General features: G+C 40.5%; 1 protein-coding gene across 3 annotated transcripts in view; it reads left to right on the forward strand.

Annotated features, from left to right (window-relative positions):
* The window catches only part of ASNS (asparagine synthetase (glutamine-hydrolyzing)), a 29,030-nt gene extending 11,172 nt beyond the window's left edge, over nt 1-17,858 (forward strand). Inside the window, exons 1-12 of one of the 3 annotated variants that reach the window (XM_040055970.2) lie at nt 1,063-1,166; nt 2,802-3,084; nt 6,170-6,407; nt 7,861-8,046; nt 8,362-8,463; nt 10,413-10,540; nt 11,308-11,434; nt 12,765-12,871; nt 13,203-13,303; nt 15,108-15,189; nt 15,448-15,603; nt 16,939-17,858. In XM_040055970.2, the coding sequence (XP_039911904.1) occupies nt 2,836-3,084; nt 6,170-6,407; nt 7,861-8,046; nt 8,362-8,463; nt 10,413-10,540; nt 11,308-11,434; nt 12,765-12,871; nt 13,203-13,303; nt 15,108-15,189; nt 15,448-15,603; nt 16,939-17,148 (1,686 nt within the window). In that variant the 5' untranslated portion in view covers nt 1,063-1,166; nt 2,802-2,835 and the 3' untranslated portion in view covers nt 17,149-17,858. Of the gene's footprint in view, nt 1-1,062; nt 1,167-2,801; nt 3,085-6,169; nt 6,408-7,860; nt 8,047-8,361; nt 8,464-10,412; nt 10,541-11,307; nt 11,435-12,764; nt 12,872-13,202; nt 13,304-15,107; nt 15,190-15,447; nt 15,604-16,938 lie in introns of those variants that run through there. The other 2 variants (XM_058419605.1, XM_040055986.2) reach the window with 2 other exon arrangements.
* The last annotated feature ends 1,447 nt before the right edge of the window (nt 17,859-19,305 follow it).

Here is a 19,305-nt window from a genome sequence, read left to right on the forward strand (position 1 = left end):
ATCTCTGGGGAAAAACCTTTAGAGATAAGGTGTTCCTCACCACAAACCATTTCTCTTCCGCGAGCAGTGACTCCATGTGCCATTGCACACACTTGTACCCTGCCCTTCCAGGCAGTGCACAGCTCTGGGAACTGCACACATGGCATATATAGGCCGCCTGCGTTCAGGTGAAGTTGTGCTGAACAGAAACATCCTACATCTATTCCTGATCAGAACTGGAGTCTACTTCTCATGCACAGGATGCTTCAACACATTTTTCTTTGTGGAGGCCAAAAATATCCTTTTAATGGCTTCTTAAAGGCCCTTTCAAAATTCTACACACAGACCACACTTGCTGCTGACAAACTGCACAGCTTGAAGAACTTTGTGCACAGTACTGTAGTTTTACAGTAACTCCACTAAAGCTGGCTACGAAAGCACACTGCATGCAAATTACTAATTGCCCTCTTGAAGTATTCGTGGAGAATTAGTTTATATTTAGGACTTCACATCCTAATATTCAGAGCTGAATTCCATTTACTTTAGCACTCTCAAAGACAAACAGGCAAAACCGTCCAATAACAAAGTTCAGGCAAGCACCAAAATCCTGTTTTACCCGTCGTGTCTATGATTCAGAACTTAGTTTTGCACAGAAAAACATTCTCGGCAAATGCTTCCAAATGTGTGAGCTTCGCATGCTCTCGGCTCTCGAACCAAACGGAGCAGCTTTAGGGCAACGCCTTACTTCACTCTTTTCCCTGGACACCACGCAAGGCAGGGCTCAGAGCACACCTGCAAGGACTGAATTTCTGATAGCTCCAAACCGCCCGCCTGAGGCCACCGGTGCCCGCCAGCGCTCAATTTCCTCACAGCGGCCAGGGGAGGTGCCGGTGCCAGTGCCGGAGCCGCTCGGCCTGCGAGCTCCGGCCCTGCCGCGGGGCATCGCGGCCCGGCTGCAGACGCAGATACGGGCACGGCTGTGGGCCTAGGCTCTACCGCCCCCCGCCCCGCCGGCGGGCAGGGCAGGGCAGGGCAGGGCAGGACGGGGAGGCGCATGATGAAACTTCGCGGCGTGTTTCAACAGCAGCTGGCGGAGGGCGGAGCCGCAGCCGGCGGGGCCTCCTCCTCCATCCTCCGGCGCGGCTCGGCGGCGAGGGCAGCTCTCCGTGCGCCGGCGGCGGCAGCGGGTAAGGCAGCGGGGAGGGGGCGGCCCGGGGCCGCGCCGGGCAGGGCCGGCCGGAGGCTGCCGCGGTACTCGGCCTCCTGCCGCCGGCTGGCGAGGGAGCGGCGGGCCCGGGATGCGCGGCAGCCGCCGGAGGAAAGGGCGGCCGTGTGGAAGGGCCCGAGGGGAGCGGGTGCACGCGGAGGGAACCCACCCTGGCTGCCCGCGGTCGCCCAGGGACCGCGGGTTACCAGGAGGCCGCTCCAGATGGTGGGAAAGCCCAGCTCCGTGTGCTGGGGCTGAGGTCCGCAGCGCCATCGCATGTCCTGATGGGGCAGACGGTGGAAGGGGAGCAGTGTTGTTGCTCCCCTCGGCACGCCTTGGGCATCGCCGGTGTCCCCGCAGCTGTAGGATTTGTGGCTCTCTGAACCTTAACCCTTGTGGCCCCGTTGGGCTGTCTCCAGCGACATCACTTGATCTGGAGGTTCCCAGCCTCAGCGCCCCTGCACTGTTAGGGTTAGGGTTCAGAGAGTACAAGGCCTGTGTGTAGATCCAGAGACACCGGGGCTGCGGCAGCGTGCAAGGAGGAGCATGGCGCTGCAACAGCATCGCTCCCTCCACACCTTTGCCTTCTGGGCCTACCACGCTGCTGTTGGGGAACTCCAGTTTAAATCTATGCTCCTGGGGTTTGAAACAAGTTCCCCCTTGTCCTGTCACTACAGGTCTTGCTAAGGAGCCTCCCTCTGTTATAAACCCCCTTTGAATGTAAAGGTGACAAACTGAAAGGATGTTTAATGTTTCTGCGCAGATGATGTTAGTTGAGGATATCATACTCTATGACCGTAATGATTTGTTTTATTTGTGCTCTATATGTATTACAAAAAAAATCATAGACAGCCTTGCTGTATCTAAAGGTAAAACTTAAACCTAATTTCTTGCTGGCTAAAATTTGCTTATCATACTTAAACAAACCAGGTTTTACTTCTTGTTAGTAAAGTCTGCTATTCTTTTTATCAGGCCTCTTCACAGTTTAGTGATTAACAGCCTGCATCTGTTATCTATGGTTTTTAGGTGTGTGTGGGGTTGACCTTGGCTAGATGTCAGGTGCTCACCAAGGCACTCTGTCACTCTCCTCTTCAGATGGAGTGAGGGGCAAGAAAATATGATGAAAAGTAAAAAAGCCCTTGTGGGTTGAGATAAAGGCGGTTTACTTTTGAGGAAAAGTGAAGATCACGCACAAGCAAAAGGGAAAAACAAGATTTGATTATCTTATCCCCATCAGCAAGCAATGTCCAGCCTCTTCCTGAGAAGCTGATCTTCAGCACATGTAAAGCTGCTCTGCCTCTATCCTCCTTCCCCTTATATTTTTTCATCTGGGCAGACATCAGATATGGAATATCCCTTTGGACAGTTGAGGTCAGCTGTCCTGGCTGTGTTGCCTTCCAAGATCTTGCCTGCTTCCAGCCTTCTGGTTAGGAGGAAATGTTGGCTTGTATTGATGCTGTGTGAGCGCTGGTCAGCAGTAGCCAAAACACTGCTGTGATACCAACACAAACCACAGCACTGTGAGGGCTGCTGAGGGGAGAATGAGCTCCCTCTCAGCCAGACCCAATGCAGAGTGTCAGCTCTTGCTTACTGTGTTCGTGTCTCTGTTGAACAGGTTCTCCACGTGCAGGTAGAACAAGAGCCTCACAATGTGTGGTATCTGGGCCCTGTTTGGGAGCGATGAATGCCTTTCTGTGCAGTGTCTGAGTGCCATGAAGATAGCACACAGAGGCCCTGATGCATTTCGCTTTGAGAACGTCAATGGTTTCACCAACTGTTGTTTTGGTTTCCACCGCCTGGCAGTTGTTGATCAGTTATATGGTATGCAGCCTATCCGGGTGAAGAAATTCCCATACCTGTGGCTGTGTTACAACGGAGAAATCTACAATTTCAAACAGGTAAGTGCTGTATACGTGATAAGGCAATTTTTTAAAAATGTCTTTCTTTTTATTTATTTCAAGACTAGTGGATATTCAAAACATCTTTAAAATGTATTGGACTAGAATATCAGAAAAAAAAGTGAAAGTTAGAAGGAACTAGTATTTAAAAGGAAGTGAATTATCTCAATGACCTGTGAATCTGGTAGCTTATTTGGCAACATACTAATCTTTAGTACTTCAAAATCACTTTTTAATTGACAATAAGGGCAATAATATTTGCCTCTTCATGTTTGTTCAGTTGAAAGTTAAGACATATTCTTCGTTATCTCTTGGGGAGAAGAATTCCAAACCTCTTTCTCCCCTTCTTCTATCTTCATAGTACAAATGCTTTTAGACTCTCTTGCTCTTCAGTTGTTTTGGGTCATCATTCTCCCAGACTATTGGGTATTGCATTTTTATTACTCCATCTCAATCTAGATGGGATATGTCACTTAAGCTATAGTGATGCATAGTATTCATGCTTACATATTTATATAAAAGCAATAAACCTTAGGGAGATGTTTCCAGTATGCCACAGAAGTCCTTAGGTGTCTGCAGCAGAAGTCAGCTTTTTTGTGGGGGGGTTTTGAGAGCCACCTAAGTCTCTTAGGCACAATACAAGCAGCAACTCTATTTAGTTCGTAAAGTTTCTAAATGTCCCTGATGGTTGTGATGCTGAACACTGTCAGTGTTCATCAGTCCCTGTGCTAAGATATCCATACTGCCTGTTATTGGCAGGATGGTTCAGATCATCCAGATTTGATGTATAAAGCAGCTTAAAACTGTGTCTGATTCTGAATCATGATGAATGAATGTGTAAAATACATCACATACCAAGTGTAGTAGCATCAGAAACGTATGAATAATCTGAGATATTATAGCATTTCTAATGCTAATGTTATAGCATTTCTAATGTGACATTTTTTAAGTCAAGTCAGGCTGCTGTCAGTCACATCAGTGACATCAGTAAAACCGTTGGGAATTTTAATGAATAGGCAGGAGATTTTTTTTTCCCCAGTCTTCAAGTGTCTGGCTGTTTGAAGAGTGAGAATTTGTCCTTCAGTACATGTGAAATGTATCGTACCAACAGTCTGTATTACTTGCAGTGTTTTGCACTGTGGTTTTTCTGCTGTTGAAAGCCGTGAGAATTACTCTCAATCATGCTACACACAGTCCTGAGGGGACTTCACCTGCGCAACAGTTGCATTACCATCTACAGGAATTTGTTTGGTTGTTGTCACTACATTATGTACCCTCTTTCTTTATAATGAGATTTTTCTTTCAACCTTGTGGCTGAAACCTACCTAAGAAAGGAACATTGGTGAAACAGGTGCCTTCCTCGGGGCAATGACTTACTTATTTTAACATTCACTCAATTACTTATGCCCCATAAGTAACAATTAAAACCAAAGAACTTATATATTAAAGCACTGGTTTTGTGGGGTTTCTTGGCTTCCTAGAGTTTTAGTGAAACCCTCTCTTTCCCTCTGTTTTGTATGTATTGAAAGGACTTTTAAGAGTAACACCAGAAGAACATGAAGGATATTTAGTCTGACTTAAGTCTGACAGCTAATTTCTTCCTCATTCATTTTATATGCACAGGCAGAGTGAAAAGGCTAGTTTGAGGAATGGAGAAACATTAGGCAGAAGGAAATTCTCTGCATAGAAAAAGCAGAGGAATTGCAGTGACTGCATGAGTAAACCAAAGATTATTTCCAAAGTACTTTACTCTGCAGAGATGTTGCACATATCTGTGTTTTGAGTGATTTGGTGGTTGTTTTTTAGACGGTGGCTGGCTAGTGCTTCTGAAGACCAGGGTCATTGACGGTTGCAGTTTGACATCCTCAGATAGAAGTGTATCCCTAAAAACCTGCCTTAATGGGAATTGCTTAAGACTGCATTGTCAGGCTCATTGCCTAAGAAGAGATGATCCTGGGTAAAATTTTTGTAGTGGGTTGCCCCTGGGTGGATGCCAGGCACCCACCAAAGCTTTCCTCCAACAGGGGACAGAGGAGAGAAAATGCAAGTTTCATGAGCTGAGAAAAGGAACTGGGGGAGGTCACTCACCAAATACTGTCATGGGTCAAATAGACTGAACTTGGGGAAATTAAATTAAATTGAATTTATTACTAACAAAATCAGAGCAGGGTAATGGGAAGTAAAATAAGGCTTGAAAAAAGAAACCTTCCCTCTACCCCTTCCTCCTTCCCGAGCTCTATCTTTTCCTCCCCAGCAGGGAAACAGGAAATGGGGATTATGGTCAGTTTATCACATGATATTCCTGCCACTGCTGTAGGAGATTTCTTCCTCTGCTCCAGTGTGGGGTCCCTCCCATGGGAGATGGTCCTCCACAAACTTCTCCAGCATGAGTCTGTCCCACAGTATCAGTTCTCCACAGACTGCTCCAGTGTGGGTCCCTCTTTCACAGGGTGCTTTCCTTCAGGCACAGTCTGCTCCAGCATGGGTCTCCCATGGGTTCACAGCCTCCTCTCAGCCATCCACCTGCTCCAGCATGGAGCTCCTCCATGGGCTGTGGGTGGATCTCTGCATCCCTGTGATCCTTCAAGGGCTGTGGGACACAGCTGCATCACCATGGACTGCACCGTGGACTGCAGAGGAATCTCTGGCACCTGGAGCATCTCCTGCTCCTCCTCCACAGACCTCGGTCTCTGCAGGGCTGTTCCTCTCTGTATAGTCTCACCTTGCTCTTCTCTGGCCACAATTACATCTGCACAGTAACTTTTCATTATTCTTAAATATTGACTTGTCCTTGGCTTGCGACAGGCCTGTCCTGGAGCCACCTGACTTTGGCTCTGCCAGACGTGGGGAAATCTTCTGGCAGCTTATCACAGAAGCCACCCTTGTAGTCCCTCTACTTCCAAAGCCTGGCCACGCAAACCCAGTAAAACTTTGAACACAAAAGCATGATTTCCTTCTTTGGCAGAAATATTTATATAACTTTTAAACTGTGATTTTACATACCAGATTATTCTTATGAAACAATTACTAAGTAGCCAATGTTTGCAAATGCTTATTTATGTTTTTCTTTGTATTTTTTTCTTAGCTGCAGAAGCAGTTTGGATTTGACTATCAAACATTAGTGGATGGCGAGGTTATCCTTCATCTGTACAACAGAGGAGGAATAGAACAAACAGCATCCATGCTAGATGGTGTATTTGCTTTCATCCTTCTGGACACTGCAAACAGAAAAGTGTTTCTGGCGAGAGATACCTACGGAGTCAGACCACTGTTTAAGGTGCTGACTGATGATGGATTTTTGGGTGTCTGTTCTGAGGCAAAAGGTAAAGCCAGTTATATTTAGTGCCCAAATAATCTTAGGTATTTCTGTTGGAGGCTAACTTCTTTGTTGGGCTTTTCTTTTTAGGGTGAAGACAAAATGAACTGTAAGTTCAGTAATAAATGAGCCATATCTTAATATAAGAACTACACATCATTAAAATTAAAACATCCAAGATATTTTATTGTCCTTAATATTTCTAAAATAACTTGCTTATTTAACTAGAATTTTTTGTGTGCTGGAGTTATAAAAGTATTGAACTCAAGATGTTTTATGTTAGGCCAAAGTTAAATATAGTCTATTGACTTAGACTACACTTATGTTAGAATAAATTGTAGTAGACTTTGGTCTTGGTGTTACGTAGCGAACTAGGTAGTTGTACCACAAGAACTGCTAATCTGTAAAAGCCAGGAATTTTCAAACCCTACTGAAATTTACAGTATTGGGTAATTTCCCAGAATCACATACTTTATTTGATGATCATTTTTTTTTCTTTGAGATGACACATCACAGCTCTGTCTTTTAAAGTAATTATCTCTAGTCTTGGTGCTATCATTCAAATTCAAACGGTGTCAAAAGGGATTTTACTGCCTAAAATGCACTTTGGCTAAAATTGGCTGTCATGATTATTTCTCTCCCATTTATTGTATATTAATTTTATTATCAGACTCCAATGTGGGCTGACTCTTCTAATAGTACTATGTAGTAATACTAAGAGCTGCACCATTTCTGTTGCTTGTGAAAGAAGGGAAGTGAATGTTTTGGAGACTGTGTCCTATAACAATCACAGTGAATTACTAGTCCCTCTCTAACAGCAAGTCAGTGTCCCTTTTGGGGATGTCCTCAAGGGGCATCCAGGTGACGAACAGGTGCAAAACATCCTTTTTCACATGGGGAATGGAAATGAGGTTTGGCTACAAGTGTTATACCTGGCCTTGAATAGCAGTGGAGTAGATCACTCTTGAACTGATGAGTTTTGAAATCACCAAATATATGTCAATTAAGCAATCACTGCAGTGATGTTTTATTGCAAACCCCTTGTTAGCTTGACTACACTTAATTTTCAACACAAAATTAATTAATAATTATCATTCAGATTCTCTTAAGCATATTATACTTTGATCTGGCCATAATGTAGTCAGTTAGATAAGTGTTCTTCCTAGTGTTTACAGGGATAAATTGCTACTTTCAAACTAGTAAGAACTTGCTGGTTTGCTTTCTCTGCTGTCTGCCTCAGCTTGAGATGGCTCAGATCTATGTGTACATCCTGCCAGAAGCTGAATCATGCAATGGCCAGGACTGATGGTGACTCAGAAGGATTTTTTTTAATACCAGGTTTAGAATCTGAAGAAAATAATTGTATATAGTTTTAGTAGAGAGGCTGTTGAGTGAGGCATAACTTAACCATTTTAAGTTTAAAACTCTGACATTTTTCTTTTTTCCCGTTTTACGTGTAGGACTTATCAACTTAAAGCATTCAACATCCTTATGTTCCAAAGTGGAACCGTTTCTTCCGGGTCATTATGAAGTGTTGGACTTAAAGCCCTCTGGCAAAGTTGCATCAGTGGAATTAGTAAAATTTCATAGCTGTAAAGATGAACCACTCCATGTTGCATGTGATACAGTGGAAGCTCTGCCTTCAGGTAGTATAGTAAAGATTTTGCTACTTACACTGATTTAAAAGTGAAAAATCATAATCTTTGAATGTAAAATTTGCATTGATTGGTTTAAAAAGTACCATTTAAGAAAAGAAAAAAAAACACAGCCTGTAAGAACCTTTAAAATGTAGGGACTTTAGAACTGTTTTTGTAGGCAGTCTTGTACAAAGGTGGACTTGAGTGTCCTTGTAATCGAAGGAGATTCAGACAAATATCTTTGTTTCCTAATCAGCAGCAAACAAAGTCAAAGTAACACTTTTTGGGCATTTTTTGCCCTTCTCTCTTCTTTTTTCTGAGCAGGTTTTGACCTTGAAACAGTGAAAAGCAACATCCGCATTCTCTTTGAAAATGCTGTTAGAAAACGTTTAATGGCTCACAGAAGGATTGGTTGTCTTCTGTCAGGTAAGTAGCAAGAACCACAGTGATTCTGTACCTTCTATCTCTTTTGCCCATCCTCTACTAGTTAAAGGAAAATGTATTGTTTTCCAGTTTGCAAGTATCTTGAAACTCTTATGCTTTTAAAGTTTACTCTTGACTGGCATCTTGGCTTATTGAGACACTGAGCATTTTTAAATAAGACAAATAAATATAGTATTCCTGTTGAAAATCACTCAATGTATTCTTAAATACATGAGATGTATGCTTAGGTTGGTCTAAAAAAAAATGTAATTATTATATTGACTTTGCACAGATTGAACCTAGATGAAAGCCTTGGCATGTTTCAGAAGCAGGGGAATTCTTACTTGCCACCTTTGCTTTAGTCTCCATCCTGAACTTCCTTAATTTACCATATTACAGGAGGCCATCTGGACCAAAATTATTTGCTACACATTTTTGCAGATAAGGTAATAGCTTGTGGTGCAGGGAGTTGTTCACTGACTTAGCTGATCACTGTTGTGATCTGATGGTTCAGTGTTGCAGAGGCACTTTACAGAGGTAAGGCTCTGTAAACATGGGTCTGACACCTTATACCCTGTGTTTGCTTGGCACTTGGTACTTGTGGTTAGAATTCTGGAATGCTTTTCATGCATTCACTGAGCACCAGTAATTACACTCATTTTTCATGAATCCTATTAAATGTGCATCTGAATGAGAGAGAACTGACCAGGAGATACTGATGGACCATTTCTTTACTATGCAATCATAAGAAGTAGGAAGAAGGTAGATTAAACAGGAAGATACATAGAGTTGGAATATCTCAATTTCAGTAAAAAAATTCAGTAAAAAAACCCCACAAATTTCAAATATCAAATTAGAAGGTAGTCAGCAGCTCCTCAGATGCACATGCAGGAAGCAGCAAAACTAAGTGCCCCTGCTGGTATAAATAATACCAGAGTACCTCAGTGCTTCACAATTTTGGGTATGCTTGGAACATCACAGAGAATTGCTTCTGTTTCTAATCACAGAGGGAATTTTTGAATGTCACAGTGGAAACCTGGATTTTTATTTTCCTGATTTCTGCATCCTGAGCACTCTGTTTCCTGTGCTCTCCTTTTCTTAGAATTTGCATGTAATTTCAGCAGGAAATATCTTTTTCTACAAGATAGCATGTCCACAAAGGGGATCAGGGTGGGAATTGATGCTAATGCACTTAGCTGAAAAAACATATGCAGACTATAGGAAACAAAGAGAAGAGGGTTTTTCTTCAAGCTTGTCAGAACTGCAGACAGATGTGGGTAAACAGGTACTGTGTTTTGCTTAATACTTTGTAGGAGAGCAGCAAGTAGAACTAGCAAAGGATTATCAGAACTAGCTCATGATAGTAAGAAGGTGGATCCTTAGAGTCCATTTAGGCAGCTTGTGCATCTCCTGGTTTTATTTTCTGCTTGTTCTCCAAACTGTTCAAACCTTTTCACTCTCTTCCAGAAAGGAGGAAAAAAAAGAATGACTGAAAAAGAGTAGAACCCTTACATTAAGCATTCTATTCTTTTACTTAATTCTGTTCTTTTACTTGCAGCAAACAAAAAAAAAATCCATAGTCCTATCAGTTGACTGTCAAATGTATAGGTAACAGAAAGATAGGGAGTGATTTTAAAATGGAGAATAAATCACCAGAGTTGAGAAGGGGCATATTCTCTAGTGGCACAATGTGTTAAGTATACTTTCTGTTTATCTTAAATAAGGAGTTCCACTGATGCTTTTGACACCAAAAATACTAATAACTGTTACTGAAGATGTTCCACTAAAGTTGCTTTTATTAAGCAGAAGTAAATGTACACTTGTATGAGAAGTATCTTTTATTCACACAGCTTAAAAATAAAGCTCACTCATAGGATTCCAGTACCAAATTCCTTAAAGGGGAAGCAAAACATCATTCAAACACCTAATCAGATAATTTGTTATTTTGGCAGGGGGCTTAGATTCCAGCTTGGTTGCAGCTGTTCTTCTGAAACTGATGAAAGAAATCAACATCACTTATCCATTACAAACCTTTGCAATTGGAATGGAAAACAGTCCTGACTTACTTGCTGCCAGAAAGGTATCTTGAGCATTGCTTTCAGTTTGTTCTGAGCTGCTAAATGCTAAACAGTGTATATTAATGGTGCTAATTTCATGGTATAGCATTAATAGTAACACTGAAAATTCATTTGTTGCTATTCTGTAAATCACTTTGCAGTAAATCATTTAGTACAACACTTGCTGCTTAATCTTACAAAAGGGGCAGCTGGAACCTTACCTGTTTTCTCTTGCATTTGGAAGACTTTCATGACAGAGTCCCCTTGCATTGTTGCCAAAAGGATAGTACTCTGGAGTTGTCTCAGTTCTGCCTCTGGGTTTTAGGATAGATCTCCATGTTATGGTTCCTATACTAAGGCGTTTGTAAATATGTTAAGTATTGTAAGTTAATTATCTGTTTGCTGAATTAACAATTTTGTACAAACCATTTGGAATCTGGGGTACTGTGCAGGCTTTCATGACTTTTGTGCAGCTTTTTTTCTTAAGGGAAGATATCTGAAATATTTAGAGCCTCTACAGATTCTGTTAACATTTTAGGCAAGCAGCTTGGATGGTCTGTTGCAATCATGATTGAACAGTGTAATTAAGGAGACTATGTTCTCTCTGGTGAGCATACCACTGCAAGTCAAAGGTCTGCTAAGTAATGTCTTTTCTTGGCCTAATTCATAATTTTCATTGTAGTAGAACAGAGCTGGTGCTTTCACTGAATGTGTTTGCTTTAAACACAATGTATGTTTATAAAATGTTTTAGTTCAAAAGTGATGCATTATTTTGACCTTTTGCAAACAGGTGGCAGCACATATAGGCAGTGAACATCATGAAGTAATACTTAACACTGAAGAGGGGATTCAGGCAATAGAGGAGGTTATCTTCTCATTGGAAACCTATGATATAACAACAATAAGAGCTTCTATTGGTAAGGTTTTTTAAATTGCAATCTTTGGTTTATATCACCCAATTAAAAGTTTATGCAAACTTACATGGTCATTACGAGATCCCTTAGCTATCACAGAATCTGGGAACTGGGACTCCAAAGTTCTGCTAGCCAGACTGATCTGTGATCCCACACTGAGGCAAAAGCAGTTATTTACAAGTCTCTGACTGCACAAATCATCTGTTAAGAACTGTTCTTGAAGCTTTGAGATGAAAAGCAATAGTTGCATGAAGAAGAAATGTTATATCTGCAGGTCTAAGTTTTCGGCTCTAGTAAGTGTGAACCTTGGAGGAAGAGGGAAATTCGCAGGTTTTCTGAGGTACTGAATGACAGCAAATCACAGTTACCCTTTCCTTGCATAATTTTGATACCAATGTGAAGTATTTATTATTGCTCTTTAGTAACATAGCTTTAGTAACCCAGGTTCTTATAATGTATGCTTGATTCTGAGAAGTGATGGGAGTCATCAGCAGCTTCTAACAAAGCACTGCCAGCCTGATAAGAGGGGAACACTCCTAATCCAATGGGACCTTTTGTGTAATTCAAGCTACAGCATTTTACCCAGTTACTCTTGTGTTCTTGTAAGTTATGAAGCCAAATAGGCAACACAGTTTTCAAACCTGAACTCTGGGTGGAATTCATGAATCCCGTGAAGATGGGATTTAGCAATGTGGAATAATGAATGCATTTCTTTAAAAATTAAAGCCATTTTACTAAAACTTTTCTGTCATTTTTTCTTTGTGCTTTGCTGCTTAGTATAATAAAGAACTAGATCCCTTTCTTTAGATTTGTAATAATTTTATTGTAAAAGCATCCCATTCAGAAAGATGCATTGAGTGGAAGGCATAATTCTGTTTTATAAATAATTCTTTACAAAAGAAAATTGAAAAAAGGGCTTCATCCAGTTCAACTCAGAGGGGCAGAGAGTTAAACAGCAACTTTTGCTTTTCCCCAAGACTAGGAGGTTTGTTCAGCACTGTGCTGGAATTAATCATGCACTTGATTTCAAATTCAGTCAGAGCAACTCCTCTGTGTTCCCATGGGAACCCTCCAGTGTTCCCAGGATCACAAGTAGACACATCTTTCAGGTATTTTGAGGGCCAAGTGTAAATACACAGTTTAGATGTATTTTCAGCACCAACTTAGTGTGGTTGTTGGTGGCTTTGAGTAACAATGAGAAGTTACTTGGTCTCAGGTTTTTGCTGCAGAAGGAAGCAGTGTAGGAGATAAATGTCTAAAAGGCTAAATTTTACACCACTAGCTGTAATGTATGTAGATGTACTTTAATAACTTTATACTTTTTTTTTTTAAGGTATGTATCTTGTCTCCAAATATATTCGGAAGAAAACAGACAGTGTGGTCATTTTTTCAGGAGAAGGATCAGATGAGCTAACACAAGGATATATATATTTCCATAAGGTAAATATATTCACTATACAGAATGCTCTTGAGCTGCTTGTTCTGCCTTCCAACAGCACATCTCTGATATTTCAAGGTGTGATGTTTGGGCTTTTTCATAACTATATTTGTTTTTCTTCTGGGGTAGCATAAAATCCAAGGGATTTAATCACCTAAAAAAATAGCTTTCTTTATCTTCAGCAGTTCCTGAGGCTGTTATTTCTTGTATGTAGTTTTTGCTGGTTTAGAGATCGCTTGGCAATCACTCCAATTCAAATGCAGGACAGCCAGCAATGGTTCCCTCAGTGCAGCTGTGTTCCACCTCTGTGCTCCATCCTATGTTTGTTTTCAGGCACCATCTCCCGAGGAAGCTGCAGAAGAGAGTGAGAGGCTTCTGAAGGAGCTCTACCTGTTTGATGTACTTCGTGCAGACAGAACTACTGCAGCACATGGGTAAAGTGTATTCCCTTGGGTGCTGAGCACTCATAATTTAAAATCAAAAGGGCTGAGGCAGGAAAAGACTGCTGAGCTTTTGTATACCAACATGAAGTTGTAGCCTTGAGGCATTTGGGCAACAGTAAAGCACAGTGCCAAATTCAATTGAATCTGTGACTATAGGGCCCACTGTATTGCCAGCTGAAATATTTTTTTGTCTAGGACTGTACTGGTCTTTACAGAAGCAGTGAATTACAAATACAAATATTCAGAGTTAAGGAGGGAAGGCAAACCTGTATTTGACTTTGGGGTCTTTGGAGGTTTAGACAAAGAAATCTTGAATCTGATGATCATCAGAACTTAAGCAACATACTGAAAAAGGTATGTGCATTAGGTAGCTGACTGTAATAGATACTAGGATACAATCTGTGTAACTGATAGCTGAAAGAATCTCCAAATTGAGTGCTGTAGAAAATACTGGTTTTTTACTAAACAGAAGCATTTTACTAAGAGAAATACATTAATTAAATCTAGAATAACATTGGAAAGCTGTCTATAGGTAAGAAAAAATGATACCTTTGGCAAAGCAAGCAACTTACCTGTTGGGAAGCTTTTGTTGTATATTGAGCCTGCCACAAAATTACTTACCCATCTTTTTACAATTTTCTTGTGTTTCTCTTTACTAGTGCAGGAGATTTGCCTCATAATTTGTTTTGTGCTGAAAATTTTCACCACACTTTCTAGGCTGTTTAATATCACATGCTGGCTGCTTTTGTTTTTCTTTGGACTGCTGCACAGCACTGTTAGGAAGAAAGAACCCTTGTATTAACAATTTAGAACAGAATTTAAGGTGTTCAGGTTTATGGAGAAAAGGGAGAGAAACTAGGAATAGAGAGGAAAGGATGAAACTACCCTTATCAGTTAGGAACAAGAATAACTGTAAAGAAGGACTTGCAGTGCAAATCTTGTTAGTATGTGGAGGAACTGAGCCCTCAGTATTTGATTAGTGAATACCCTGTATTGGTTTTTGGCGTTTTTGTTTGTTAGTTTGGTTTTTTATAAGGCAGGTATTACCTTAAGTAGCTGAAGCTTTTTATCAGAGTAGAAACTAAAGAAAGGAAATTACTAGGATGCAGTATAACATCTCCTTTCACTTGTGAGGCTCAACAGCATAATGGCTCCTGAGCATACACACCAAGAGGGGTTCTTTCTGCTGAAGATGCAGTTACTGTCATTTTATTTGTTGCCTTCTGTGTCCTTAGAAGATGTGGTATAAAAAAGCAGGAAGGCTTTGTATGTGTATATCCACCACTGGTATAGGAGAGAACTTGTGTGAATGCGGTAGGGCTCTCTTCTGTTGTTTCTTGGGAACACAAACAAATGTGGATTTCAGAAATGACAGCAGAAGTCTTTGCTTGGTTCTATGATACGTTTACAAATGCTGATGCAAATCCTAGTGAGCAACTTGGTAGTTCTCTGAGAGGAAGAGGATTTTTTAAAATTTGTTTTTGCATACATGTTGCAGTGGTTGTTGGAGATCTTACACGACTGTAGTTGGTAAATTCAGGGCACTGTAAACTGCCTGGCATATGGCATTATAAAACACTGTAGTCTTTGATCTGTGTAAACCATACACCTAACTTTACAAATTGGTGAATTAATTTCAGGTAGTTGTAAATATGCAAGTGAAATATCTTCCAAGTAAAACCAGGAAACTTGGTGTTTATGTGAAAGACAGGAAAAGCTTAGCTGCTGTGGAATTTGTAAGTAGGTGACTTGTTGGATTAATTCAGTATCTTTTCTATTTATTCCCCCTGCTTAGCCTTGAACTGAGAGTCCCATTTTTGGATCATCGGTTTACTTCTTATTATTTATCTCTGCCAGCAGAACTGCGAATCCCAAAGGTACATAAAACTGGGGTTGGATCCAAATGTAAGTTTACAAATTCACTGACATGTGTTCTAAGCATGACCAGATTGCTGAATTTGATGGTTAAGTCCTCCACCCAAAGTCAAGCATGCTCTCAAATGTTTTACTGAATTGTTGGGCTACTGGGAAACCTTTTCTGACCAAAACCTCTGAAAGGAAACCATTTCATAAGTGTTTAAATCCAGGTCTTTGCACTGCAATTCCTGAGACTTTGTTTTTTGTTCTGCAAACAGAATGGAATTGAAAAATACCTTTTAAGACTGTCCTTTGAAGATTCCAATTTACTTCCCAAAGAAATTCTCTGGAGACCCAAAGAAGCTTTCAGTGATGGTATAGCATCAGTAAAGAAATCCTGGTTTTCCATTCTTCAGGACTATATTGATCAACAGGTAGAATACCACTTTTTCCTTTCTCACTTAGGTGTATTAGATATGGTTTCCAGTGGGAGGCAGCTCACATGCTTAGTTGAGAGAATAAAGCTGGATATAACAGTTCCTTGATATAACTTGAGTTCCTAACAGTTCCTTGTGGAGGAGGAAGATAAAACCTCATCAGTGTTCTTTTAGATATCTTAAAGGCATTTCTGATCCTAGTTACAAAGAAATGCTAGACCCTACCAGAAATGACTGTATAAGGAAATGAACATCATTTAAGCGTCTGGATTGCAAATTAGATTGTGTATCAACAAAAACAATTTCTGGGTTACTGGCAAAGCAGCTGCTTCAGCTGAAGGCACTTGCATGAACTTACTCTGCAGCTGAGTAACAGCATAATGACTTTATAATGTACTTTCTTATTTGCGTCATTCATTTTTCAAAACCATCCCTAGCTAAGCCTTTTTGCTTTTTAAGGCCTCTGCTTGCATTGTTAACCAGTGAAGACTTAAAGCATTTTGACTCTGTATAAAGGACAATCCTCTCTGGAGTGCAGAGGTAGTTCAGTCATGGAGAGGAAAGAATAACATCCCATTTACTCCAGAGCTCTGTTACTTGGAAATACATGTAGTCAAGCCTGTGGATGGGAGCTCGTCTGTCTTACCACCAACTCTTTCTTCCCTGTTTTCTTTCTGTTTCCTCAGGCAAGAGAATAGTTGGGTCAGGCAACGGTGTTCTGCTGCCTTTTCTGAGCCTGTACTGCTGTAGGAGCAGCAAATCAAAAAGTTAAACAGCATGATGGCGCCAGAAATTGCTCATTGAAATTGCCTTACCTGGTGCAACTATTTATCCTTCCTTTCTCAGCCAACTTAGCAACTGCAGGTGTCCTTGCCTCTACCTCCCAGGTCTTCTGTTGCTAAGAGAGTGGTTATTGGTGTTGACTATAACAGCCAGCTCTTCCCCAAGCTATAAAAACAACCTAAGAAGCTACTTACATGGCAAAATGACTGCTCTAAGTTTTTGCACTCGTTTCACAGCAAAGGAAGGGTAGGAAAGAGGTGTCTGTGACCTTACTAACAAAGGTGGTTGTGACCCAGAGAAATGGGCTTCACATGTCATGCAGAGAAATACCAACAGTACTGAAAATACATTTACATATTCATAAAGGTCAAGTGAGCCTGTGACAAAGATTTGACCTGTCAAACCTGTTCCTCTAGAATAGACTTTTTTTATTTTATTTTATTTTTTCTTTTTCCAAAACTGTGGACATTTAGTGATTGGTGAATCCTTGCTTGTCTTAGAAAGTTGAAGATATTTGCAGCTTTACTTGAGTTTTGCTTATGTCTGTAGGTTGATGACCTTTTACTGGAGAAGGCAGCAGAGAAATATCCTTTCAATCCTCCTAAAACAAAAGAAAGTTATTACTACCGCCAGATCTTTGAAAAGCACTACTCAGGGCGGAGCAGCTGGCTGCCCCACTACTGGATGCCGAGATGGGTTAAAGCTACTGATCCTTCGGCACGCACATTGAAACATTACAAGTCAGCTACCCAAGAATAGACTGTTCAAATGATCCCCAAATAAGTGCTGCAAGCGTTTTGTGTGCACTCTGCTTGAAGAAAACCAAACAAATTATGCAAACCTAAAGCTTAAATCGTCTTTAAGATATACTTTGACAATGCTATTGGAAATTAAAGCTTTCTGTTATTAGTGTATTACTGAAAATTTATGCTGCTGTACCAAACTTTGTAATTAATGGGAAAATACTTTCTGGACAAGGGACTCTTTTATTGGACTGCTCTGTTCCTTATGTAACCTTGATTGTATTCATTTTCCTTGAAGTCATTTAATATACTTTAATGTGAGCTCTGTTTTGAGGACTTGAATCAGGCTGAGGGATGCAAATTGCTTCTGACCCTCTGAGCAAAAGGGAATTGGACTCTAGCTATCTGGTGATTTGTGTTCCTGGTTGAGGGACTTGGATAGTATCTATATTATTCTCTTCTGAATGTCCTTCTACACACTCCTGGAAAACCTTGATATAGTACTTTCAAAAAGTATTTAGATATTCATAGCTATGCAGAGATGCTTTCTGGAGTTTATTGAGATGGTGCTGGCTGTTAATTAAATGAATGGCCATCTTATTTGTTACTGTGAAGCCACCAGTTGGCTGTTCTGTAAATGCACCATCAGTTGAAAGATATTGTGACTGTTATCAAAGAGCAGAATGGATAGGAGAAGCCAAGTTATGTTTTTGTTTCTAACTCAAACACTTCAGGTTTTATGAATGTATTTATTATTCTTGAAAAAATAGAGTGTTAACTGGGTGATGTTTCAATCTGATGGAAATTGCATTAGTAAGTATATTAAGACATTTTTCATTTGTTGTGAGAGTTTTCCCACCTGTATGATGAAAAAGGTCAGCTGTGTTGCTGCTGCACAGTATGTGGCCGGCTGTGTGAATGAACCAAACCTGTTAACCGTAGGTTGTAGTTGGACAGAGCATCACTGACAGCAATGGGATCAGATGCCTTGCTTGGAAAAATTTGGAAAAAACTGCTTCAGAAATCACAAGGACTTCTAATACTCTACTGAAAAAACACCTGAATTTTTACCCAAGATAACTTTTTATTAACTACTTAGTCATGGGTGTTACTTTGGTGAAGGTAACTTAAGTATAAGTGTGGTCAGGAAATGCATATGTGTGCTGCAGATTTACTTGATTAGCATCATGCTCTTTATGAAAACAAGTCTTCTTTATTGTCCCTCTTGACTAGGAAACCAAAGCCATTTTTTATTTAAAAGATAAAATATAAGCTGTTCTGATTTAAAACCTTCACAAAATGACTGGTTGTCTGTTTGTTGTTCCACCCTAATCCTGCATTTGAGTCTGCATCCCAGAAACTTTACTGAAACCTTTTGGTGGCACCACAGCACATGTGAGCTAGATGTAATATGTTCCTCCAGCCTTCCTTACTTAAGGCCATGTGCTTGTCTTTTTGGATTTCTTTGAAACAGTTAAGATATTTTGAGTTGAGAGGAGTGTAGAGTACGTGGTTAGGTACTAATGTGTACAGGTAAGATTTACTACTCACTGTAAACTTCTAAGTCTGTGATAAGAAAGCAGTATTTGCTTAAAGTGAAAATAGGCCAAATATATTTTGAGATTATTGCTCAAATGTACTTTCTGCTGCAACATTGCAGCATTCAAGGAAATACAGCTAATTTTAAAAAAATTCCTAGTACAGTGGTGATTCATATGTCAGGGCAATATTCTGGACTGATGATTTAGTTATTTTAGCTTTTTACTAATGTGCACAGGAAGAATACAGTGCTTGCTGCCTTGTCAAAGGTCTTGTGAGTATAAAACCTGTTCATTCCTTCTCCATGTACGGAATTCTACAGCCCTTTTGGTTTCTGTGATGCTGTATTTTTTATTTTTTTTTTTTAATAAAAATAGTGGTAAAAAAAGACAAAGCAAAAAAAGAAAATTTAAGAAAAAACACCCAGCTACTCTGGATCATTTGCTGGCTGCAGCTGTGTTTGTAGTTTGTCACGGGAGGGAACAGGATGCAATGCTGTCTTGTCTAGTTTTACTCTAGCTTTCTTCCTGCTGTGGTGGCCTCTGTTTCTCACTCTGTTTCTTTTCGATAAAATTAATCTGGACGGTTCTGACAGCTTGAGTGTATTGGTTTGAGTATTGTGTCAGGTGGGGAT

Source organism: Hirundo rustica, chromosome 1 (assembly GCF_015227805.2).
Source record: "Hirundo rustica isolate bHirRus1 chromosome 1, bHirRus1.pri.v3, whole genome shotgun sequence".
NCBI lineage: Eukaryota > Metazoa > Chordata > Aves > Passeriformes > Hirundinidae > Hirundo > Hirundo rustica.